This window comes from Branchiostoma belcheri, unplaced genomic scaffold (genome assembly GCF_001625305.1).
Source record: "Branchiostoma belcheri isolate BF01 breed outbred unplaced genomic scaffold, Haploidv18h27 scaffold45, whole genome shotgun sequence".
Classification (NCBI taxonomy): domain Eukaryota; kingdom Metazoa; phylum Chordata; class Leptocardii; order Amphioxiformes; family Branchiostomatidae; genus Branchiostoma; species Branchiostoma belcheri.
Window position 1 is genome coordinate 2249286 of NW_017804076.1, and position 25469 is coordinate 2274754.

General features: G+C 41.5%; 3 protein-coding genes and 1 pseudogene across 3 annotated transcripts; 2 read left to right on the top strand and 2 right to left on the bottom strand.

The window, feature by feature from the left end:
* Positions 1–813: 813 nt before the first annotated feature.
* LOC109478840 lies at positions 814–5788 on the bottom strand (annotated as a pseudogene).
* A 2897-nt stretch (positions 5789–8685) lies between these two features.
* Positions 8686–12326, top strand: LOC109478680. Its single transcript, XM_019780347.1, has 4 exons — positions 8686–9036; positions 11312–11419; positions 11600–11804; positions 12119–12326. Exons 2-4 carry the CDS (start codon positions 11326–11328, stop codon positions 12324–12326), a joined length of 507 nt encoding a protein of 168 aa, XP_019635906.1. The 5' UTR covers positions 8686–9036; positions 11312–11325.
* A 127-nt stretch (positions 12327–12453) lies between these two features.
* LOC109478841 lies at positions 12454–15445 on the top strand. Its single transcript, XM_019780658.1, has 4 exons — positions 12454–12548; positions 12801–13790; positions 14089–14339; positions 14931–15445. The coding sequence occupies exons 1-4, from the start codon at positions 12507–12509 to the stop codon at positions 15442–15444; spliced, it is 1797 nt and encodes a 598-aa protein (XP_019636217.1). The 5' UTR covers positions 12454–12506; the 3' UTR covers position 15445.
* Positions 15446–16250: 805 nt separating this feature from the next.
* On the bottom strand, positions 16251–25120 carry LOC109478816 (formimidoyltransferase-cyclodeaminase-like). The gene is made up of 13 exons (XM_019780628.1): positions 24925–25120; positions 22995–23178; positions 22390–22518; positions 22110–22198; positions 21794–21973; positions 21146–21283; positions 20638–20769; positions 20306–20367; positions 20007–20136; positions 19203–19408; positions 18805–18943; positions 18434–18529; positions 16251–18296 (listed from the first exon to the last, which is right to left on the bottom strand). The coding sequence occupies exons 1-13, from the start codon at positions 24976–24978 to the stop codon at positions 18210–18212; spliced, it is 1626 nt and encodes a 541-aa protein (XP_019636187.1). The 5' UTR covers positions 24979–25120; the 3' UTR covers positions 16251–18209.
* Between the last annotated feature and the right edge of the window lie 349 nt (positions 25121–25469).

Consider the following 25469-nt stretch of genomic DNA (forward strand, 5'->3'; position numbering starts at 1 on the left):
TACAGGAGTACATTTTCGATATATTTCATATTACAGTAAACTACAGCTCAACGATAGGCTTGGCATTTAGAAGCGTTTAAAAGGTCCATTGTATTGCGTTTAGTTGCGGTGCGTACATTAACATGTAGTGAAAGGAGAGAGGGGATTATCCGTTATGAGTAAAAGAGGATGCCAAATGCAACACGAGGGACTGTTCACTACTGCTCCTGGACCCATTGGCTACGTTCACAGCATAATAACGTACAAATAAAGCAATAAGTTCTGTGCATCAAGCTTTGTCCATAATGTTTATTACAGTAATGTTAATCATCACTCAAAAAGTGGGAGGTAACAGATATTTCAGATCAATACAAATCACTCCTTGTTATATGCACACCTTTTTCATCTTTTGTAAACAACAATGTTAAAAACACAAAATCTTCTCAGCTATCAAAAGACATACAGAACTCTTGATGTCTCTTTACTTTGGATATACATGTATATGTACATATATACATGTATATGTACATATATTAAAGTTTGAAAAATATCCGCGGCACCCACTGATCACTGCAGCTGTACGTGGTTACTAAACCTTATCTAGCTGAGAGTCTCTTTTCGTTCTCAGCAGCTTAACTTTACATAGGCTTGGTCAAAAGGCTACATGTATAAGTGGACATTCAATATGTTTCTGCTGCAACTTTGAATTTAATGCTATTTGCAACTAAACTTGTTCTGGATACTATGTACATATTACTTGATTAAATACATATTGAAGTATTCCTACTGTATATATATATATATACTATACCTGTGTAATATGTGAAGTTGATATCATATACACCATTGTCCAGGTGTCTTTTTTTGCTTTATTCTCTTAGATGAGAGCTTTACAATCAAGCACTAGTAGTATCACGTTGAATGCAAATCACAGTGTCTATTCATCTCTTCAAATAAGACATAAAACCACTTCAAATACAAATACACATTGCAAACGGGGCGTTATTTTACACATAAAAATGTCAGTTTCCCATTTCAGACATCCAGCAATGTCATGGTCTTCAGTGGGGCATTCATGGTATAATTCTCAGGAAAAGGATCCGACAGAATGTTCACGGTAGAAGCCCTGAGACCGCCGTGTGTTGACGGTGACCGAGAGTCGCTGTCCCCGTACCCGCTGTCACTCAGCTCCTCAGACGACAGAACGTTCTCGGCCAGTTCCCTGACATCAGGACGCTCCATTTCCTCGTACAGGTCACACAGGCGCTGTAAGGCCACGGCTCCGCCGGAGACGTTCTGGGTTTCCCAGAAGTCTAGAAGCTTGCTTGTCGGGCTAGAAACATGAAATTACGGTAACTTTATTTATCTACACTACAGCGAAGTTGTTTACAAGAATCACAATCAATTGCAAGTTACGTGCGCTGGTACTTGGTCTCCTTACCTATGATGTTCTTAAGTCTAAAGTTTTCAAACGCATAAAGACAAAGACAAGCTAACGGTTTTCTGCCATGAAACTACATATTATAGAGGTTTGACTCTAGCTGATCACTAGAAATCTTTGAGCAACTCCTGGAATGCGTGCGTGCGTGCGTGCGTGTGTGTGTGTGCGCGCGCGTATGTGTGTACGGTGCACACGCCCGCATGTGTGTGTGTGGGGGGGGGCGCATATGCGTGCGTGTTTGCCCGAAATTTGCGGTCAAATTGAAGTGCAGACTTGGCCCATCGCGCACCCTATTCCACTCCTCAGATCATAGACAACCGGTCCACCCACCTCTTGTTTCTCCCTATCCACCTGATGGTCGGTGAGTCGATCTCTAACTTCTCTGCCATCATCCTCCAGTCGTTTCCCCCCGGCTGCTCCACGTCCAGCAGCACACACATCTCGTGCCGCACGTCCAGCGGCAGGAGGGGACGGGGCGGCCGCACGGGCGGAGCTCCTCCTGCTGGTGGAGGAACGCCTGGGTGGGCGACAGGCAGCCTCTGGGTGGGTCACTTCTCTGGGACATCTGATGAAGAAACATCAAGGATGCTTTTATTATATATATATATATATATATAGCTTTCCATCGGCTTGCAGCAACTGTATAAGGCAATACATTGTAGCCCAGCTAGGCAGCACTGCTTATGCCGCACAACTACAGGCATACAATATCTATCTAAGATGTTGTACAAAATAGCAATACGAAGTACTAGTAGTCATGCCTTCAAACACCAGTTATAAATCTTGTATTCAGGTGTACAACAACCTACGTAAACAACCCAGCCGGGCCCCTGGTTCGGAAATGTGACCTTGGCATGAGCATTGAAAAAGTGTATCATTAGAACCCTCGCACCCACTAATGAAACTGTATGTTAGTTAAAAAGAAGTGACTTCAAACGACAGAAATGATTCTGTATACCTGAAATGTGTCTGACGGTTTTAAGGTCACAGTTGACCCACGTGACGCCTCCTGCCAGACGGACACTGTTGCCCAGACGTCAGCCATGCGTGCCGCTGGGTCGGTCTTCTCAAGCCGGACGGTACATGTAGCGTCTGTCTCGTCGGAGCCGTCCCAAAGTTGGCCTACCTCAACCCTCTACAAAGGGAAAAAATACGTGTTATATTGTTCTTGCAAGGCCATGTTGATTTGATTAAATTGATGATTAAAATTCTGTTGGTACCCCAAAATTGATGCAAGCGTCCAAATGAAAAAAAGATTGGCAAAAAAATCTGCCTTCATTATGAAATCTACGGTCATAAAGGTTGAGCAAATAATAGACTCTTCGTTTTCATTTTTTCACATTTTTCTTCTTGTCCTTTGAAATTGATTTTGGCATTCTACGACTTTAGTATCGTTTTCAAATATTTTTTTTCAATTTACGGCTCATTTTGCAGCTTCTTTATACGATATACAGGAGGGTCGAAGACTTTTTTTAAACACACGAAAATTCATGCGCGAGCGAATGTCATCCATGTAATCAAATTGATATAGCCTAACTAGTAGTAGATCGTGGTAATAGAACAGACTTTGCAAAACCTACGGAACTACCTTCAGCACATTTGATAATCTCACCTGATTCTTGTCGCTATCATCCATTGTCCTCCAACCGGCGGCGATCCTGCTCACGCGCATGCTCACTGCCACGTCGCACTTCTCCACCTGCATTCTCTTGTCGTCATCCAGAAGTCGTCCGCCGAACTGACTCAGCTCTTTGTGGTACATGCGCTGAAAAATAATAATTGCAACAGATTAATTACACTTCGGTGTTGAAAACCGGACACAAAATGTTGTTGGGAAGTGTTGTTCGCTAATTTACAGCCCACAAATTAAGGCAGGATGTTGCAAGTCTGGCGTTAGTCCACCGAACTTCACTCGCTTGTGTCCCCACCTCAAACTTTCTCGGCCAGGACAGATTTTGCTACTACCGTACGGAAGCAAATGTTCCTTTCTTGTTGCATACTTAAGCCTCAGCTCTCAGGAGTAAGTTCCACACGAAAAGCATCTCTTTCCTTGAACTACTTCGTTGTGAAAATGTGAATGCTTCTAAATGGGTGTACAACACTACAACTTCAAACTTATGAAGTCTATTAGGTAAACAAATATCTATCTTAACAGTCCCTAATGTATCCCAAAACATGTGTGTGGTTCCAATGAGCTTTGTTTTGAGGTGAAAACTGAAGAAAACAATTATAGTTACTGTAACTCACGAATCTTACCTCACTCGCTTCTGCAGAAGCGTCATAGAACCTGATTCGCATCTGGTAGATGCGATCATCAGGCGTGTGTTTGGAGGCAAAAGCCCCGACTCGGACGATCTTCTTGTCATCCTTGTTAACTTTGCTTGCAGACGTCTGGTCCTTCGCTTCTGCTCCAAACCCGGTGAAGTGAGAGATGAAGAGAGTGCACTTGCCGTTCTTGACAATGGATGCTGCGTCGCCGTCTTCAAGAAGAGACTGCCAATCTTCCACCGATCCTTCGTCCGTGTTGGTGAACTTGGGGACTATCTCGTCGAACTCCACAGGGAAGGTCAGGACCACGTGATCACGAAACGTCGTGCCGGTGGGACCGCAGTGCACGATGGGAGCAGGTTTCCCGTGGTTCATGCTGGGAGGGACGAAGATGTGGATGGTTTGGAGCTGCCCGACTTCAATGGCTCCTGGCGGGATGAACAGGTTGACATCATGGCGCGGCACGGAGAGATGTCCGCCCGTGTGATCGAAGACACCAGCCGCGAAGTTTGTAGAACTGTAATTGGTTTGCAGCTGGATTGACAAATTTGTTGCCATAAAGTTGGAGAAATCGGAGCACAGTTTGTTGAAGAGTTCCAGGTCTGTGTGACGGTCTTCTTGTGTTGTCATCTCTGCCGGTTGTTGCACATTTACTAACTCGACCGTCGGGAGTGATACCTCTCTAGCTCTCCTGTTGCAGACGTATATCAACGCGACGATCAGGATGGGGATCGCAAGTAGAACCACGCACACTGCAATGACGAGGAGGAGGATGGTATCTGCAAAATAAAAAGAAACGTCGCCGTTAGCTTAGGGAAGTTTTTTTTTTTTTGCATACCTAATGAGGAAATACGGAAACTATAGGTTGCAGTATGGGTCCTCTCCAAGCAGAGGTTTAGGCCTCGGCTTTTTTTTACATATTTTAGGCGTTTTTATATCTTATCTTTTTGTATATCTTGTTTTACGCCAGCCAAACGCGTATTGGATACCGCCCGGCCAATTTGATACAGTCGCGTTTTACCAATTCGATACTTTATACCAACCACCAAACATCTGCTTGGAGAGTAGGTATGGGATCGTCGAACTCTATTTGGCTTTCTGATCACTATACTTCAGTGTTGACTTACTAATGTTGTTCATTGGTCCTGGGGTCGGAGTGGCACTTGCGATTGCAATTGCAGGATCAGGCGGTGAGGTTGTTTGCAATTGGGGGTTCACTGTGTTCACACTCAGAATCAAGAGGAAGAAGACCGCAACAACCGCTTTGTCCAGCATAGCTGTGGATCTCTAGAGTCAAGAAGGAAAAATAAACAAACAAAAACTCCATTTTAACTCTCTTGGGGAAATTATAATGAGCTTGAACGAAGTGTGCTACTGTTAAAATGATTTCATTTTGCAGAGATTTCCCAACGTAATTAGAAATTCATTATCACGATATATTTTTTCTTATTTTAAACGTAACAAACAACATACAATGTACAAGACACGGTGGAGAAGTCTGATCTAGCACATATTATTGCTAATTTTAGTCTCACCACCACTAACAAGAAAAGAATACCAATAATAAATAACAAAGCTGCATATGGGCGTTCCAAAATACAAAGACAACATGTAATAAATAAGATCATTTTGTTAGGATTTTTGTAAGCAATTTTAACCATTTTGTCACTTAAAAACCGATTTAGGTCTAATAGTGTGACAATCTTTCCACGCGAGGAGGTTGTTTATGATTAAAACACAGCACACCATTTGAACTTTTTTACCTCAAGAGTGACGTAAAAGAAGTACATGTATGTTGATTTCACTCACCTGTTCACTGTATAGTTCAGGGCATTCGGTACAACATACGGGAGCAAAAATCACGTCTCAACCTGTAGTAAGGCAAAAACGTAACATGACCTTCGAGTTTTTAAACAAACAGCCACATACGTATACATAAAATACTAGTAGTCTTACATGTAAAAATTGACATCAGAATTTGTAGAAAGCATTCAACAAAACGTGTGGAAAAGTGTTTTCTACCAAAGCCAAGCGTCGACGCAACTTTTTCCTGCTGAATCTACCATAGCCAAGCGTCGACGCAACTTTTTCCTGCTAAATCCGTAGTCTTTTCTTTGTACTGTAAGTGGTAACAAAAGGTGCCGTAGGATAACCATTACTTTTACTGGGGTTGGCTTACGCCTCTTTGTTTGCCCAAATATTTTTTTGTTGCGGGCCTGACGAAACCAGCCTGAGAGGACAGGTGACGTTAACCTGGTATCCGTGAGTCTATCGTAGTTGGGGCAGGCTGTCTTCGAAGCTCTAATAGCCTAGTTTCTCCCCGTCCAGCTCAAAGGACCTCCCGGTGCAACCGGTGGGAATGTAGGAGTTTTGTACGCGAAATCGCGGTGGATGAACTCCTGACACGCAAAATCTACCGGGGAACCTAGCTGAGTCGGGCGGGGAAGAGCTTCTCCAGCCCCGAAGAAAACCCTTCCCAACCGCGATAGGCTGGACAACAGGCTATTTTGACGTACAGTTATATCTACGTTACGGATATGCACCCATGCGGCATATCACATCACCAAAACGCATCTGATATTACTCAGTTTGCTTCTACGTATAGAAGGATGTTATCCCGTATGTAGTTTCAAAAACATTTTTTTCTGAAGGGAAATTGTATTCAATGCACGGGATTCTGATGCAAAAAACTTCATCGGGTACCGTGACAATTTTGTAAAACTACAAGACAACAATTTCTCGCCATACTTAAGTGCAGTTTGAAGAACGAGTAAGCATTTATAATATTAGTAATGGTTTACTGATAAAAACACATACAAATACAAATACAAATACGAATTCGAGAAGTTTGATTAACACAAACATGTACAGGTTTCCCGAGACAAGGCGTGGTACGGAACGAATAAAGCACCAAGGCAAAACAAGAGTTCCACGATCTCGATAAACTTTCGCCAAGTTGAGTCGGGCAAGTTGCTTAACCTTTTAATACGATAGAGGAACTGTATAGCAAAATGCAATCATTTCGTGGTCTTATCGAGACCTGCCCACCTACCAAATTTCATATCAACCCATCCAATGAGTTATCGTCTTAAACCACACACACTCACACGCACGTACACAAACACACACGCGCGCGCACGCACGCTCTCACACACACACGCGCGCGCGCGCGCGCGCTTGGGAAAATAACTTCTTGGCGAAGGTAAAAATCTGTAAGTTACAGGTATAGAACGCACCTGCATCCTGCATAGCCTCTGACTGCCAACCCTCCGGTAGGAACGATCTTGAACGTCTACCTGTTTGTTTGAAGTTAACCTTCTACCTGCTGAGGTGGCCTTTTTCGCACCAAAGTTCTATTAGTTACACGGTTAGGTAGCAGGGAGAATGTAGCAAGGAAGTGTAATTCTCTTGAAAATACTGTTCAATGTGGGAGGTGGCTCTGGTACGAACTTCAAAACACTTTTGTTTTATAGATAATGGTCTACTTATAGTCAAATGCCTTTTGTCAAATAAAACTATTATGGCCAGTAGGAGAGTTGTTCACACATCTCAATGACCCAGGTTGACCGACTGGATTTCCTCAACGACGGATTTGGTCGACGGATAATGAACAACCAATGGCATAAGGAAAATAGCAACGCCAAAGTTATGTCATTTGTCTGTGCTGGATTAGAATTAGGGAAGGGACCACATGCTTGGAACATAAACAGGGACTCTATTCAACTAATTACATGTATACTACGCTAATGACATGCGCAGTGAAGCGTACAGTAGTACAGAATTGAATCTGGTGGTCTTTCGGGATGCCCTTAGGCCTTTGTACGGATCTTTTTCTTCTCCAAGTTAAAGCAAAGCTAAAGCCCTACTTGCATACTTGTTTGAAGAGACAAAAGAGTAGCATCGATAAAGAGTAGTTAGTCAAGCAGGGCCCTTGATTACCAAGCCATGTGTTTTCGCTGTCTTTATGAATGTATAACAATAAAGTCACTTGAGGGGAAATGGTAATATATTTGTACCTGCTCTCGTCATACATATATAGGATACATAGTCAGTGACAAAACGGAGGTTGTTTCAATTTTATTGTACCTTTCTTATTTCTACATAGAGGTATATTCTGAGTGCTTTAAGGGGGCACACCCCTGTTTATTTGGCGTTTCTTTCGAAGCTGCACACCCTCAAATCTAGCGACCGTCTCTGTCGTAGAATAATTCGGAAGGAGAATAACTGTATATGGGACGAAAGGATATCTCTTCAACTACAAGACCAGCTGAGTTTGGTTTCTTCAACCTTTTTAAGTTTGGTAAAATCAACGGAAAAAACATTTTCACTCCAAAATTAAAGCACAAAATTGCGATTTTTTGGCGTAGGATAATCCCATAGAAAAAAATTTCCGTCAGAAATGACTGATGCTGGCAGAAAGACCCAAACCTTGACTTTACCCGAGTAAATTATAAAGAAACTTCTAGTACTGAAATTTCTTTAACCCGTCCACGGCGTGAGGGGTTTAAATCCACTCCTAGGAAGGCACAGAGCGAAATCTAGGTCATACGGGCGGATTACGTACACAAGGATACCCGGAAGTAAGGTTCGGAGCCAAAAGAAATTTTCACCCCAAAATCACCATTTCTTACACTCTTCAGCCAAGTTAATGTTTAATGATATTTCGTGGCAGTTTATGAGAAATGTCACCTCAAACTTGGACCCTCAAAACCCTTTCGTCACTTTTTTTTTACCACGGACTACCACGTACGGAACTGGGGTGTGCACCGTTAAAGCTGTGTTTACTTTTCTGTGTTAGATGTTAAGTTACCAAAACAGCTTTATTTTACCAAGTAATGTTGCTTCCCCCACTTAATTCAGACTTCAGACAAGAGGTTACCCGTTACGCTAGGTTGAGTTGGACATTTGCCATTATTTTGTCTTGTTTGCGGCGGTTAATTGTCATGGCAGGTTGGAGCGTAAACAGGTACCAGTGTCACTTACGACATGTACGAGTACGAACAATATCCAGGGTCTTGGGGTCATGAAGTAAGGTGTCAAATGTACGTGACTTTCTGACGTTTCGGGAACTTTCGGGAGGTGCTTTCCACCGGCATAGTCATTGTAGCCTGGTATCTAGCCTTGTTAGCTTTGGTCCGCTCCCCAAAGCTAACAAGTCTTGACACCAGGCTATAGTCATTGGTGATTGCGTCAGATGTGTTATTGACAGTAACCATGGTGGTGAATGAAGGCAGAAGGGGAATTCCACTGTCTGGAAAGCACCTGTTTTCGAGCACCTGTTTTTCCCACAGCCCAGTCCCCTCAAGAGCACAGTTCTGAGGAACCGCACTTGGCCATTCAACAAGCAGGTAGGGATTTCAAGTCGCTTTTATAACAAGTTTGGCCGTCAGTAAACTGCGTCGTAGTTCTTTTGTAAACTTCACTTCAGTAGCCTTGCCAGCTTCCGTGTGTCTCAAACTTTTGAAGACATGCGCAATGGCAAGGGCGCCAAATAGTACCGTAAATAACATTTATACGTTTGATTTCTAATCTTTTATTCGACTCTTAATATAATTTATATCTTATAAAAGTATGAACAATACTTAATGTTAGGTACGAAGATTGTGTTTGGCTGTAACAAAGGCGCTTTGAACCTTCTTCGCAACACCAAAACACCGTTAGTAATAGTAAGCTACTTATGTCGCTGTGACTCTGCAAAGTGGAACAAACTTCCCCAGTATCGATTCTACCGCCACCTCAAATTACAATCACGTTTGTGTTTTGCTGGGCGTTGGTAATATGAGGATAGAGAGACACGCTAGGTTTGGCTTAGAATGTTGTGAATATTTAGCGACTAGTTTGCACACAACGTACCCTTCATTGGTATACTAAAAACTAATCTTAACATAGGTTGATTTGAAACAGATGTCCCAGCGGATACACCGCGCAGGTGCACCCACAACATTTGTCCTTCTTGGTTCAACTTTCTATCAAGTGTGTCATACAAATTCCCACTTTTGGCAAAGGAAAGTAGAAGTCACTTGTAATCAAAACTATATTTGTTTGAATACTTTTCTCGCCATGCGCCGTCAAAAAGCTGACATTCACATCTCACGTTTACAAGTTAGTAGGTGGGAACTTCACAGGTGTAACCATATTTGGCAGTAACATTGTCATATTTGGTGGGCTGATTGTACAAGTCGCATATTCAGAGATTACAAATTTGGGAGAAGCTTCCGTCGACAAATTTACTTTACGTAACCATGGTGATAAATGACGACAAACAGCATTAGGGGAATCCCCTCTGGAAATCACCTATTTCAGCCCTGTCCCCGCAAGTGTACAGGCCTGTTTTAAGAGGAACCTCACTTGGCCATTCAACAAGCAGGTAGGAATTCCAAGTCGTTTTTATAACAAGTTTGGCCGTCAGTAAACTACGTCGTAGTCACGGTGTCGTAGTACTTTGTAAACTTCACACTTTAGTAGCCTTGCCAGCTTCCGTGTGTCTTAAACGTTTGAAGACATGCGCAATGGCAAGGACGCCAAATAGTACCGTAAATAACATTAACACATAAATAACATTAATTTCGAACTTTTTGTTCGACTCTTAATAGAATTTATATCTCATAAAAGTATGAATACTTAATGTTAGGTACGAAGATTGTGTTTGGCTGTAACAAAGGTGTTACAACTTTGGGAGGGGCTGCCGTCGGCAAATTTACCTTACGCATCCCTGGCACGTATTTACTTCAGCCGTACTGTGACAGTAACCTTGGTGATGAGTAAAAACAAACAGCATCAGGGGAATCCCCTCTGGAAATCCCCCACCCCTCACTCCCTCGCGTTCAGTGTGCCTGGTTTAGCCTTGTTTCCGCCAGTGCGCTGTCCTCTACCTGTTGAGGGACCACACTATGCATTTAGCAAGCAGGTAGAGACTTCAGGTCATTTTATAACATGTTTGGCTGTGAGGAAACTACATTGTTGTAGTTTGTAAACGTTGCATACTTTTGTTTCAAGTGTCAACGTGTCAAGTTTCGTCATTTGTAATTACATGAAGCGGGTGATGTGAATCACTGCATAGAAAGGTATGTAAATGGCCGTGGCCAAGAAATCCGAACACGTAACGCCATCAAATGCACGCACGGTGTCCTGGTATGGCATCTCACTGATATTTTCTTGTTGTTTGGTTAGTCAATGTTATCAGAATATTGCACTGAACTACGTACCATTGGATTTGCGAACTACGGCATTAAATTCAATTCAAACACTAATAATAAAACTCTTCGATAGTCGGGTCAATATTTTCTGGGCAGTACATGTGTGACATTATACAGTATTTCATGTTTAATTTATGATATTGTAGGTATTTGTATTTTATGTTCATAATGTTCAATATTGTAATCTGTTTTGTATTCAATATTGTAATCTGTATTTATATTGTAATGTTAGGGAGGACAACTTGTAAAGGTGTCAATACACCTGTTTTGTCCTCCCTTCCACACTTGTGGTAAATTCAAATAAACAATAAACAGTAACTTCATTGATTGATGATCCGTTCCTATAGGTGATTTTGTTAGTTAGGCGATGTGATATAATTTCTTTGATTTAATCTCTGTTTTGTTCTTAATTTAAATGTATTTTCAGACTAGTCTGAGACAATGGCAACCATGCGTATGAGTATGTTTGTGGTGATCATGTCGACCGTGTGGCATCTCGTGTGTGCTGAAAATAACACACCCCTCATACAAAACGGTAAGACTAGTCTAACTTGGAAGTTACTGATAGAGAATTTTCTTCATCGGCTCTTCAATTTGAACTGCAGACATCTTAATGTTGCTTAGTATGTTATGAAATTATCCCTAATCATATTACGTAACACTTTTATTTGATACCTTTTGGTTAAATGGTTGTATCTTCCACTTCCCCACACAGGCAACACGACTGTCGAGCTCTCCGTAACATCACATCCCAAGTTGATACGTTGGAACAGCTCCATGGAATACGCCTCATACACATGTCAGGCGACCGTGGTTGGTTCAAACAGTGCATCACAGTTCTTGGCTGTGGACTGGTCACCCCCTGTCCATCTGCAGAGGTCTGACTATGGCGACCGCTGGGAAGAGACCAATTCCAGCTAGTAGGGAACCAGATATATGTCTTTATATCTATAGGGACAAGAAGTTCTAAACTTCAGCTGTAGTCCAGCATGAAATCATGTCATTTGCTTTGCAATAAATTTTCTTAAACAGTTAAAACATTTACAGACATAGTTTTACATGAATTCTCAGTCAGAGTTGGACAGTCAGGAAAAAAATACTAGTAATCATTGTAGTTCTTCGTGGTTTAAACCATCGTGTCACAATGTTAAGAATCCAAATGTAAATAGGCATGACACAGCTTTTTGTCAAGTGAACGCCGTATATTTTACATCTTGTACCCTTTATCATTTAGCTGGCAGGGGCAACGGTTTACCAAGAACGTCACATTGAAACTGAGGGATGTAGTACTAGAGGATGCCGGCACATACAACTGTTCTGTCACTTACCAACCAACAGTTGCCTCCTCGTATCAAGCGTGGACAACGACTTGGCTGGAAGTTGTAGAGATCCAGCCTGGGGAAGGAATACCCCCATATCTCGCAGCCGCTTTAAGTAAGTAGAGTTGATTTTACATGGAATCATAAATACATCTTTCTATATAAGATATAACGTATCAGCCAAGATGAAACGGCTCCTCTGTTTTCAAATCATGGAAATATTTCAATTTGTTTTTATTTGCAGCTGGTGCATGCTGTCTCTGCGTTGTAGCAGCTACAGTAGTCCTGTCGTGGCGGATTTATATGAAGACAAAAAGACAGCAGATGCCTGGGGTCCGTGTAAAGGTGATTATATTCCCTTTTGTACTTGCGCTACAGTAACTACTCTTCGAACTCACATGACCGTATACTAGTAGTATACGGCCATATGTGTGTAGATGGAATCAGCCATTGCTGTGAAACAAACATTCTCATTCTCAAGCCATGTGATTGCATGCCTAGCCTCTACACTCTTTCAAATAAAAGTAACCAGTTAAACTAGTACCTGTTAGCCAAGCAGTACAAAAATCCATTATTGTTTTTGTATTGATTTAACAGAGCGAAAACTCAGTCACCCCTGCTGAATTAGAAGACTGCAAGAGGAATGTTCATGGAGTGCACGAACCTTCTTCGCGACAGCCATTGCCAAAGCGCGTTGAGGTAGTAACAAGCAAAGGTACCATTAGCCCCGACGAGCAAGAAATTGCCCCTAGGGAGCACTACAAGGAATTCTCTGCTAGCCACAAGGAAGACAACAGGAGAAAAGTGCAGGAGACTTTTATCCACAAAGCTGACAACCTCAAACTGAATCCTGTTCATGATGACATGATGAGTCAACGGCAGTGCAGTGCCAGTGGACCTCCAAATCTTTCGAAAGTGGCCGACAACGCGTATGGTTCTAACGAATCATCTGGATATGACAGCATGGTCAGCCCACGTGCAAGTCCGGACATCAAACGATCGGAAAAAGATACAAAGACACGAATGTCACATGAAGATACGACAGCAAACAATGGGCGACAGAAAGACCTGTGCCTCTTCGAGAAGCTTCGTACCGATTACGTATACTCGAAATTAAGAGAAGATAAGCTTCCTTTAGCAAGTGACAGACTGCAGACCAATTACAGTTCTACAAACTTCGCGGCTGGAGTTTTCGATCACACCGGCGGACACCTCTCCGTGCCGCGTCACGACGTCAACCTGTTCATCCCGCCAGGAGCCATTGAAGTCGGGCAGCTCCAAACCATCCACATCTTCGTCCCTCCCAGCATGAACCACGGGAAACCTGCTCCCATCGTGCACTGCGGGCCAACCGGCACGACGTTTCTCGATCATGTGATCCTGACCTTCCCGGTGAACCCAAGCTATGATAAAGATGACATAGTTCCCAAGTTCACCAACACTGAGGTAGGATCGGCAGAAGAGTGGCATCCTCTGCTTCAAGATGATGATGGAGCCTCTATGGTCGAAAATGGCAAATGCACCCTCTTCCTGGCTCACTTCACCGGGTATGGAGCGGAGGCAAAGAAAGAGGCATCTCCAAGACAAGTAAGCACCGAAATATCTAAATCAGTTGACGAGGCACACAACAGAGATATAGTTTTTGCTGTTTGTTAAAACGATTGCTTCACTTAATTTTATGTCATTGTTGTCCTGTTAACGTTTTCACTTTCTTTATTGATTTGATGACTAGTTTACTGATAGATTGAACACTTGATAGATTGAAAATTTTCACTTGTTTTTATTTATGAACCCCTTTTGAGTCACAGGGTACACCAGAGTGTTTGCCAATTCTTTAACGATAAGTTCGGATAGCTGCAATGACTTGTTAACGTTTCTTAATCAGATGTCCCCTAGAAGTGACCCACCCAGAGACTCCCATCTCCTAACGGCGTCGCAGGCGTTCCTACACCAGCAGGAGGAGCTACAGCCCACCGATCGTTCCCGCCCCATCCTACCGATAGACGTACGTCACCAGATGTGTGTGCTCCTGGACGTGGAGAATCCCGAGGGCAAAGATTGGAGGATGATGGCCGAAAAAATTGGGCTCGATTCGGCAATCATCAGGTGGATCGAAGCGAGATCTCGGTTCAAAAGGTGGGTACTGGGTAAATGTATAGTTATTACGTAGAAAATGAATTAGCAAATTTCATGGTGATAGCACTACATTCTGCTTCACGTGCGAAGGTAAGTTCCTAGCTATTATTAGACTAACTTAGAATTAAATCCCCTGTGCCTAGTGACACCAGACAAGAAGCTTTCTTTACTCAGGCCTGCTTTGGGCCAGGGATGACCTCTTGCCTTGGTTAAATTCTTTCACTTGCCAAAGCGTAAATGGCAAATGCCTTGTGAACCCACATGTCTTAACGTATAAATATATATGGAAGGGTTGACGCTGTCAGCTGGCCTGGATAGAGACCCATAGCACACTTGGCTCAAAAGTTATTCCAGTGTGGATAAAAGTTATTCCAGTGTGGATAAAAGTTATTCCAGTGTGGATAAAAGTTATTCCAGTGTGGATAAAAGTTATTCCAGAGTAGGATAAAAGTTATTCCAGTGTGGATAACTTTTGAGCCCGGTGTGCTATAGGTCTTGCATCTTGGCAAGCGCTGTCAGCAGACTTCTGGGCAAAAGAATGTCAAGGGAGGCTACGACAGTATTTAAAAGCACTTTACTTTATGTTTTCAGCCCAACATATAAGCTTTTGGACTTCTGGGAATCACGAAACGTCTCCGGAGGTGCCGTGGCGTTGTGGCGGCTGAGTAACCTCTGCGAGGAGATCGGCCGACCTGACGTGGCACAACTAGTCAACAGTGTGTCGGGCGACGTAATGGGCGACGGTAATGAAGGTCGTGGCGGCTCCATGTCGCTCCAAGTCACACCAAACAGCAGTTGCGCCACCCTTAATTACAGCGGTTTTTCTGAGTCTTGCGTTGAAGACAGCGATTCCGAAACATACCGCAGTTTCGATAGTCAAGTTCGTAGAGGTGTCTCTTGGTCTGCACCAATAAAACGTGAGGTGATGCAGTCACCCGATAGCGGTTACGAGTACGGCGACTTAATGTCGGTATCAAGCCAATCCACACAGAACGGCAGTCAGTCTACCCTCAACCAGCTGCAGAGTCTCCATTTGCCTGAGTCTGTTTCTAAGAAGAGTCCTGTGTTGGGTCCCCTCAAGGGCTTGACAGTCACAGACTTATAGACTGGAGCAACAGTCGTTGTTGGCCATGTCTTTAGCATGACGTTGAGAGCGAAAAAAACTTGACGAGTTTCGCTTTTGAATGTGCCTCCATTGTACACTGAAAATACTTAGTAAACCACGTCATTCCGTGAAGTCAATTTTCATGGGCTGTAGATCTAGTATAAACTACGACGACGACGAAGCCAAGCCAAACTAGTACACTATACTACTCAATGGCGAGAAGAAAATACCCATATGCCCAAGACCCCACTACTAATACATTGTACATCTTTATTATAACAAATTCTATGGTCTTGTGTTCCTCTGTATAGAAACCTTAGCCCTTTTTGGGCCAATTGGAAATGGAACACATTGTAGGTATTTCTAGATTGTACAGTAGTAGAATGTTTGATGGTGGCACACTAATTATGGATTTCGGAGTTACAAATGCCTAATGCTTTTCTATTGGAGTGCTGTGCCCTGAAGTACTAAATGATGTATTGTTACTACCTTTTCTACATTAAGCAGTTCAATGATCACCATTATACCAATATATAACGTTTATTTTGTTAGTGTGCTTCCAGAATTATTGAACATGTATGCGTAGTTTATTGATTTTATCTTAAAATTTGTGGATACATATGCAGAAGTGAACAATCATGTAAATTATGTTTGTGGTGTTCTTATAATATGCAGTAACAAAAGACGTTATCTCTAAATAAACCAGCTGATGACTCATCTTTATTGTCATTTGAAGCTAACTTAGTCTGTCCCCCAGATTTCTATATTATACATCTACAGAATAATGCACACGGCAAAGCATCTGATGTCAGTCTACGAAAATAGCTTTATTCTCTGACACACAGATTATTTTTCAAACAACACAATCGTAATGGTACCATATTCCAGAATTAGCATTTTAACCTCGTCAAAAACAAGCAGCAATTGTCAGTCCTGAAGATACTCTCACACAACAAAAACAATGCAATACCATATTACACTCCAATAAAAACACATGAATATGCAAACTTGCTATTTCAAATTATTGCAGCAATATTTGTAGTGCTAAAAGAACTTATGCAAGTACAAATGTATGAAACCTTTGAGAACAACAATACAGAGGTTGTGCAAATCATACATTTACCAAAACAGCCAAAAAGCTGTAGTTAGTCCTTTTTTAAAGAAGGAAAGTTGTTAAAAACACAACATGAAGAAGCACAAAACCTTTGTGAATGGTAACATATAAGAGCAGACATATAACTACATTGCAAAAATGTACTGTCATGTCATGGCTACAACCAACAAAACTTACCTGATGAGAAGCATGTTATGTTATCATTTATCATAATACATATTACACTCATTGACTAATAAGCGATACTCTTTGACAATTATGATTTGGTAATTGGTGTCATAGCTTGAAATAACAATAGTGCTTAAAGAAACTTCAAAAATATTTATTGCTGCAAATTATTGGTGTACACGGACACACACTGACATCATGACACCTAACAGGTAAATGTTAAATTGTCAAAGCAACCAACAAAAATTTGATAAGTTTGAAGAATCTGGTCTTCACACATTGTGCCTCATTCTTTTACCTATCTAAAACAGCAGCATTTGCTTTCTAACTATGTGTTTAGCCATTAAAGGCACATGTTACATCGGGTTCTACAAGGCCCTAAAAAGCAGCAATTGTCAAACATATTGCAAAAAAAAATGGCTTTGTGGCTTGTCACACTGTACAGGTAACAATTAAGTACAATAGTACAATAAGGTTAGTACAATTAAGTACAATAAGGTATGAGTTATCAAGAGCATTCATCTGATCTCATACAACATTCTTGTGAGTGTGAGATCGAACTTGGAGATATCGGACAACTCAGCTTGCATAAATATTCATAATCATTAGTATGTACGTGAAAAAAAAAAACAATAAAGAAGAAATGAGACATTTTGGCAGTAAAAGATTTGCTGATGAAATGCAGTACTTCCCTGCTTGACATTCATGATCATGTCCATTTCAAAGGAACACAAAGTTAGTCAAATTACAGCAGAGCTTAACAACTATGGCAAAATACTACTTTCTCTAGGGCCATTAACCTTCAAACCATTATATTGACCTTCATAACTTTCATCAACACCAATGTATAAGATTCTACCAATGGAATGACTAGGTTTCTTGGTGCACAATAATGACACACATGATTAGACATTTAACTAACATCCTCCATGAACTGGGGGAGCAAAACTGGCCACCTACTACCTATATGGTCCAGCAACACGGTGAAATTATCTGGTAACAATGACCATCAGTTCCTACATGTACTTCTTGCAACAATAGTACAGTCATGGCCTCTATGTCACCACTATAAACATATGACAACTTGTGATTGGTCCACAATGTTTTCATTTGCATACTGAATGACCAATCAGCATACAGCTCCTCTCTATCAGCGGGCAATCAGAATTCAGAACACTCTTGTATGTGGAGATTATTACACTAAATAAATGTCCAACTTAGAGCTGTCGTAGCTATTGTTTCTTGTATTGCAATGCATCATCCCACTAGCTTTTGTAAAATATCTACTGTGCGTCACAATATTGTTAAAAACCTAACAGTAATGTAACTGTCGGCAACCCAAAAGCTCACACAGGTAACAATGGCTGTCTATTTGACTGATACAAACAAATTGTGACCCTAAGTCCACAGCAATTGATTGATGAAGCATAAAACAAAAGGCAAAACATGGTTCATTGTGTTGGTGAGAAAGACAACAACTTCATCACTCCTTCCTTTCGGAGATGATTTTCAGTACAGCTTCTTTTCCCTCCTGAGCTTTCTGTACCTCAGCTTCAGCTTCTGCTGTGATCTACAAGGAGGAAGAAAAAACACCATGTTGGTACCGAATGGTTTTCAAAATGCATCAACTGTAGAAGCTACAACAGCATATATAGTACAGTTGTACATGTATAAGAAAATGACAAGAATTTTCAGGATGAGTCTTACCTTCTGCTTGTACTGTTCATCCTTGATGTCTCGGAGGTTAATCATCACGTTGTGGTAGGCTCCCCAGACGCCTGTTTCCAGACTACGAGCTCCAACCTAAAACATCAGAATTGACTCTTGTTTATGATCTTACTTTTAACAGGTTAGAATGAGAGTTTTAAACTGTACAATGCTTGGTCAAAGTATTTCAGAAGAACCATGTCTGTTTAAAAAGAGATGCACTTAAGTTTAAAGAAGTCACCACAACATGTATGACATTATTATGATATTATGTTACACCAAGTGGTCCAAAAATCCTTTACTTTTGCATTAGAAAAGATACACTGTACATTATACCAAATGCTTTCAATGATAGTTCTTCCCCACCCTACCTGTAGATCAGACATGGTGGTGAAGTTGCCAGACTGAGCCAGTTCCTGCAGCTGGGTCCACACCCTGTTAGCTGTCTGCATCACGGCCAGCGGCACCTGGATGGCCTTCTTCAGACCTCCCTGCATGGCCTGGTCACGACTGGACCAAAAGGAAGCAAAATCAGAACAATACTTGATCTTCTTCTCTAACAACAAATAGGAAATATGACTTGCATGACTTGAGATATCTGTCTTTATTTTCTGATGAACAGGAAATTCATATCAGCTAAAATTGAGATGCTTTGAATATTTTGGGTGCAAGGTAAAGCAGTCAACTGAGGTAACACGTGATGTTTTTCAAGTTAAAAGGCTAAAATAACATGCTCAAATATCTAAAATTTGTCAACACATGGACTCACATGGCCTGTTCTTCCGGCGTGCCCTTAGGAAGTTTACAGGCGGCCATGTAGTCATTGAAGGCCGTGGTGTCCTTGTCAATGAAGGGAATGAGATCGTTCATGGTGGTGTAGAGAGGCGGGATCAGCTGGCGCATCTTGGAGTCCAGCTGCTCAAACTGACGCTTGCCGTACGTCATGAAGGCAACCATAGCGCCGAGGGCTGCACCCTGGGGAGATGGGAGACATGTTTGTCATAGTGGAACAAAACACAAGTAACATCTCCTGTACAGCAGTCGTTTATTTTTTTCCTTGATGTATACGACAAGCTTTTGACACAGTCTGGCACCAGTCTGGCACCAGGGTTAATATACATTGTACAAGCTTACCCGTCACAGAGTGGGAGGGTCCTTACTGCACTGGTTCAACAGCTACTTGACAGGAAGGCAACAAAGAGTCATCATAAACAGTGTATTCTCATCATGGGAAGTAATAGCAGCAGGTGTACCCCAAGGCAGCATTCTCGGACCACTGCTTCGCAGATGACACTTCTCCGTACAACTCAGCTAAGACAGTGCAGGAAGTGGCAGCCACCACAAACACTGATCTACAATCAGTTTCTGTTGGATGTTTGGCCAACATTGCATTGTCCGCAGCATAAAACATCATTTTCTACAAAAACCCAAATCCCAACCCCAACCTAACCCTAACCCAAACCCTAACCCAACCCCTAACCCTAACACCTAACCTCAACCCCAACCCCAACCCCAACCCTAACGTAACCCTAGCCCAAACCCTACCCCTACCCTAACCCTAACCCATCCTTACCATAGCTGCCACACATGCCGACACAGACCCTCCCCCCGGTGCTGGTGAGCGCGCTCCCACGTTCTTGATGAAGTTGTAGACACTGGTGGAGGCTAGAGGACCCGGCTCATCCTCACCACGGATCATGTACCTGGGAAAACACACTTACATTGAGTCTATAAACCACAGAATAATCGTAAAAATGTTGAATAGATCTTGGATATTTACAAAATGTACATCCATCTTGCATCCTTACCATAGACATTAAGCTCTCATACAATGCCAAAGTAAAACACACAATAAGGATATTCTAGACTTACTCAATGATTCTCTCCTTAGGGTTAAATGGACCAAGAGAATTCAGACCCAGTCTGTCTATAGCCTGTAAAACAAAGAAAAAACTTAATTGGAAAAAGCAATGAATTTTAGGTGTTCAATGTTCTGTTCTTTCTTCACAGAATATGGATAGCTAGTTTCAAATATTGCAACATGATGCACACTTCTAAATTCACTGGAGTATCACTAATCCACCATTATGTTAGCACAGAACAGCACAAACTGAATGAAAATTGAATCTTCTCAATACCAAGAGCACAAGTAAAACCATACTGTCATGATACAATGACGTAAAAGCAAGTCCCAGCCAACTGACCAGCCTGACTTTCTGGTCCTCCTCCACCAAGAACAGGTTGTCCTTCTGCATGTAGAACTCAGCAGCCAGCATGATGGCCTGTAGAGGAACCAGCCCGACAATCTGGGAACCAACCACTGGCAGGTTCAGCTCCTGTAGGGGACAGGGATGGGAAATATAAGAATAATCCATTCAGTCATGGTTATTCTGTCACCTGTTCACTAATACTGGTAAAAATACAATTCGTTACAGAGAATTTTGCATTGGAAGGTATTTCAGTACCAAGGTAAGCACATAGGAAGGTATTTCAGTACCAAAGTAAGTGCAATTTTGCATTGGAAGGTATTTCAGTACCAAGGTAAGTGCATAGGAAGGTATTTCAGTACCAAAGTAAGTACAATTTTGCATTGGAAGGTATTTCAGTAACAAGGCAAGTCACTAGGTGGCGCCTGTGAGATGGTTCCTTAGCTTGATTGTATCCAATGTTTATGATATAAGGAAAAGATTCACATTCTATCAAGTTTGGCACCTTGGCATCTTTGCAGGCCTCTTCGTAGGCGGTGTGTAGAGGAGTGACGTCGAAGTCAGTCAGGTTCATGGAGATCTGGGCCATGTTAGCCTCCTCCAGCCACCAGCCGATCCCTTGTACACACTTCAACCTTCCTGGCTGGGAGACAAGGACAGATTTTTTCATGTTTTCATAGCAGACAACACTGCTAGTGTGTTGTTGAATAGCATAAAGAGCTGTGATACTGAACCCAATCCTGACAATGAAGTCACTAAAATCACAATGCATAAGCTAACACTGAGGACAAACATGTACTGCACCTGCATGAAACCTAGATTTTTCACAGTTTTTGTTGAATGTTTGCATCAGAATTTTGCTTATTGCAGACAACATATTTCTGAAACAACATTTGAAAACTCTTTAGATTGGATGTCATTCTTAAATATGCGAATATGACCTTAAACAAGACATTCTCCCAAAGCGCTATGCACAATACATTAAGGGTTTCATGCAGACTAAGTATGTCTTCTTGTCCCATTTTAACTAATGATCAGGAAAAGTTTTGGTGATCCAAAATAGATGTTTCTTGCTAAGACAATTGCAAATGAATACTCTTTACACTAAACACTGGACTACAAGGAAGAAGGACTGATCTTAATCTAGTCCCACCTCATTGGTTCCCCTGCCCTGTTCCCTGAGGTTGAGAGCGATGCGGTGTGCCTGTTCCTTGGTGGCCAGTAGGTTGACGTTCCAGGCGATGAGGAACTTGCGACAGCCGGTTGCCGTGGCGCCCCAGCTGGGGATAAACTCTGCCGGTCCGTAGTCGGGCTGCCACGCAGGGTCCTTCAACTGTGGGGGGAGGATCATATCTTAAACACTTCAGACTTCACTAAACAAAGAAAGCTCAGAGTAACATAAGGCATTTCATGCTCAGAGATACATGTATACTGCTATAAGACTTAAGACTATTATAATGAGGCGATACCTTTTCTTCCAGCCCTTCGTACTCCCCAGCCCGGATACTGGGCAGTTTGACTCGTTTCTCCTCCTTGGCTGCCTTCCCGTACAGGTAAACTGGGAGAAACCACAGACATACACTTACAAACAACACATGGATGTAAGTATCAACTACTGAAATTTATCATTTATCATGAAAGTTCATTTGTCTTGGTAGTAATCATAGTACAATGTTAAACTTTATTTCAACACAAAGAGTATACACAGGGTTCAAATTTTAAATGACCACTGTTGCTTTCACAGCCTACCTGGCACCCCTAGCTCCTCTGCCAGCTGTTTCCCAAACTCATTAGCACACTGGATACAGTCTTCCTCTGTTACCCCTCGCACTGGGATGAACGGACAAACATCCAACGCTCCCATCCGAGGGTGTTCACCTGCAATACAGGGTTGAGACAATTCTTCAATATATAATTAAACATATTTCTATCTTTTTAGGCTGACTAGTTGGGAATAGCCAAACTTTTAGGGGTAACAGAAGCTGTGATATCAAACAATTCTTTGTCAAATGAGAATTGCAAGTACATGTACTATTGTATCATTGTGGGGCTTTTCTATAGTACATGTAAACTAAAAGAGGGATTGTATAAAAATTGATTTGATTAAATCATTGGGTTTAAAATCTGTTTGAAACCATTGGGAAACAAAATTCACTTTAACTATAAAGACATGGATAATTCTAATAGTAAACCTTTAATCATTTTCATATGCAATACACGTATAAAAGAGATTACAGGATTAGTTTTTGAGATTTCTTTGAATACCTCCTTTCTTGAGGTTGCCGTACAGTAGGAACAGCTAGAGAATTTACTTTGTTGTTTTCAGCTTTAATTTAAGATGAGAGAAGACTGACCACTGTGCCTTGTCATGTCGATGAGTTGTGAGGCTGCCCTGGCCCCGTTCATGGCGCCCTCCACCACGCTCTCCGGTGACCCCACAAACGTGTAGACCGTACGGTTGGTGGACGGGCCAGGGTCAACGTCCAGCAGACTCACGCCATCCGTGGAGGCTATGGCATTGGCAATGGCCTCTATAACCTGGAGACACATAGAGCATACAAAACAAAACTGATTACATTGAGATTGACATTATTCAAAACATGAGTTCTACTTGACCTTTGACCAACAAGATTGATTCAAGATGACACACAATGTAGATACAAATAACTGTTAAATATACACACAAGTGTATTTCTAAAAAAGAATTGTTCAGATACATGTGGTGTCTATATCTTTTGTATGAAATTCAGAAATCTAAACAGTAACATAAATGTCCAAGCTACATTTGGTAAAATTTTCTCATCTCATTTTCTCTAGCTATAGAAGGAATCTAAAGAGCTACATGTATGTATGTATATCCAAAATCTTGCCGGAAATTCTAAGAATTTTGAAAGTGATTTTTTTGTCATCAAAAGGTGTCACATACTGGCACATCTATATATTTGGTACAGATATCAGCAGCTGAAGTAATATGATACTAGACTGTAGATCAATTAAGGAGATATCAGTCTATCAGGAAGCTGAACCTCTCCTCAGTCTTATCACAGCTTCTCTAAATCAGGAATAGCTATCAACCATGTCGTGTTAAATCACTATCAACAGATTGCAGTGGGCTAAAAAAATAACTGTGGTCTAGACTCAAGTATTTTTTTATCTTAACACTTTGGGCACGTTTTCAAAATTCTTATATCCTCTGTAATATAAAATATTTATATCAAGCATTTTGAAGAGATGAAATATGTAAGCTAGTTTATGTCATGCCTTTTAGAAGTGTCTACTAGATATTCAAAGCATTTTATCTTAAAACTGAAATGCAGTCTTAAAATAATTATTTTCAGGTATCTATGGCACTTCTAGTGTGCTTAAGGTTAATCACCATACACAAACTCACAAGTGTTAAATCTATCACTTAGCCTATTCAGGCCTCTAAAATGCAGATGTCAAAAGTCAGCTATGCAAGGCGTTTCATTGGCCGACAGGGCTTGGCTGAGTTACACTTGGCAGTGCCTAGTAACAAAGGGTTGAAGTGACATGTTGACATGGGGGATAATGCCTGTATTTAGCTCGCATTAACACTGGTTAAACATTCGCTAGGGATGACATCATACTCAAGCTGTACAATTAAAAGTAAATTATTACTTTTCAAGTAAAACATGGCATATTGTACAATCAGCTATAAATTTTATGAGTAATCTTTTATATTTTCCTCTAGTAAAACAGTTCAGACCAGGTTGACAGAAGTCTAAAATAAATAGAGTCTGGTTACAAGTGCTGAAGACAAAAGGTGGCTACAGTTGAGCCATAAGTTACTTCTGAATGTAAACCATAATGGCAGGCACAAAGCTACGTTGTGTTGCCATAGTAACGTGACACCTGTAAGGTGTACAATGGGCGGGTACACCTGGTTGCCTAGGTAACACCGATAGGTGACCGTTGGATTCTAGTTGAGGTTGAATAGCAACCACGGCAAACGTAAAATCAAACACATTTAAAAGGGAAAGGAGATCGGCAACACCAAATAGGTTACTGACCCCGCCCCCATTTCACACCTACATTCAAATCTTTTACTTATGTACTTAACAGTCAGCTAGTCTTCAGCAGACGACAAAAAAAGAAAACTTACAAAAGAAAAATTCCATAACGGTAAACGACTTGCGAAGTCATACAGCTTGACTTAAATATCGTTTTAAAACCAGGTAGATCTGAAATTTATTTCTGTCGATTTGCTAAGTAACGGGTCCGTATTACTGACAACACGGGTTTATAAAGAATCTACGACCTCACCTCTTTGTGCCTACCCTCCGAGAAATTGGGAACGCACTCGACGATGCGAGACATCCTTGAGCGAGTGGATTGTGCGGTGTAACAGTCCAGTGAACGGTTCTCAAACCGTGCGATTTGTGCAGAGAGCCGGTCAGACAGTCACAGGCTAGTCACGTCTCCTTACTTTCACACCCGCTTGTGTACACGTCATCATATCATGGGTACAACACTTCAATGGGGCATAATTACCGAAAAATAGCAGCAATTTCATATATTAACATAGAAAAACATAGAATTTTATTAAAGCTATTGATTGCCTCTAGCCTCATCAGTTTTTGTGGGAGTAAATATTGTAAACTTGGCGTGTATAATAATTGCAATAAATCAGACTGTACCACACATAAAAGGGGTGTTCAGTAAATAGAACAGGCCATAATCCTTCAAAAGTTAACAACTCAAACTACAAAGTGAAATGACTTATTATAATATAAAGTGAATCTTTTGTTTTGTGGCAAATGTATGCTTCCAATGTCATAATGAATATTTATTACGTGTAACTTAAAGTG

What these genes read in the sequence shown, in the direction of transcription:
- LOC109478680 (XM_019780347.1), top strand. Translation starts at nt 11,326, where the DNA reads ATGGCAACCATGCGTATGAGTATGTTTGTGGTGATCATGTCGACCGTG. An exon ending in CACACCCCTCATACAAAACG is followed by an intron (nt 11,420 to 11,599) that starts GTAAGACTAGTC and finishes TTCCCCACACAG; the next exon opens with GCAACACGACTGTCGAGCTC. An exon ending in GAAGAGACCAATTCCAGCTA is followed by an intron (nt 11,805 to 12,118) that starts GTAGGGAACCAG and finishes TTTATCATTTAG; the next exon opens with CTGGCAGGGGCAACGGTTTA.
- LOC109478841 (XM_019780658.1), top strand. Translation starts at nt 12,507, where the DNA reads ATGAAGACAAAAAGACAGCAGATGCCTGGGGTCCGTGTAAAG. An exon ending in TGCCTGGGGTCCGTGTAAAG is followed by an intron (nt 12,549 to 12,800) that starts GTGATTATATTC and finishes TTGATTTAACAG; the next exon opens with AGCGAAAACTCAGTCACCCC. An exon ending in GCGAGATCTCGGTTCAAAAG is followed by an intron (nt 14,340 to 14,930) that starts GTGGGTACTGGG and finishes TTATGTTTTCAG; the next exon opens with CCCAACATATAAGCTTTTGG.
- LOC109478816 (XM_019780628.1), bottom strand. Translation starts at nt 24,978, where the DNA reads ATGTCTCGCATCGTCGAGTGCGTTCCCAATTTCTCGGAGGGTAGGCAC. An exon ending in AGAGGAGCTAGGGGTGCCAG is followed by an intron (nt 22,199 to 22,389) that starts GTAGGCTGTGAA and finishes GGTTTCTCCCAG; the next exon opens with TTTACCTGTACGGGAAGGCA. An exon ending in CCTAAGGAGAGAATCATTGA is followed by an intron (nt 20,137 to 20,305) that starts GTAAGTCTAGAA and finishes GTGTTTTCCCAG; the next exon opens with GTACATGATCCGTGGTGAGG.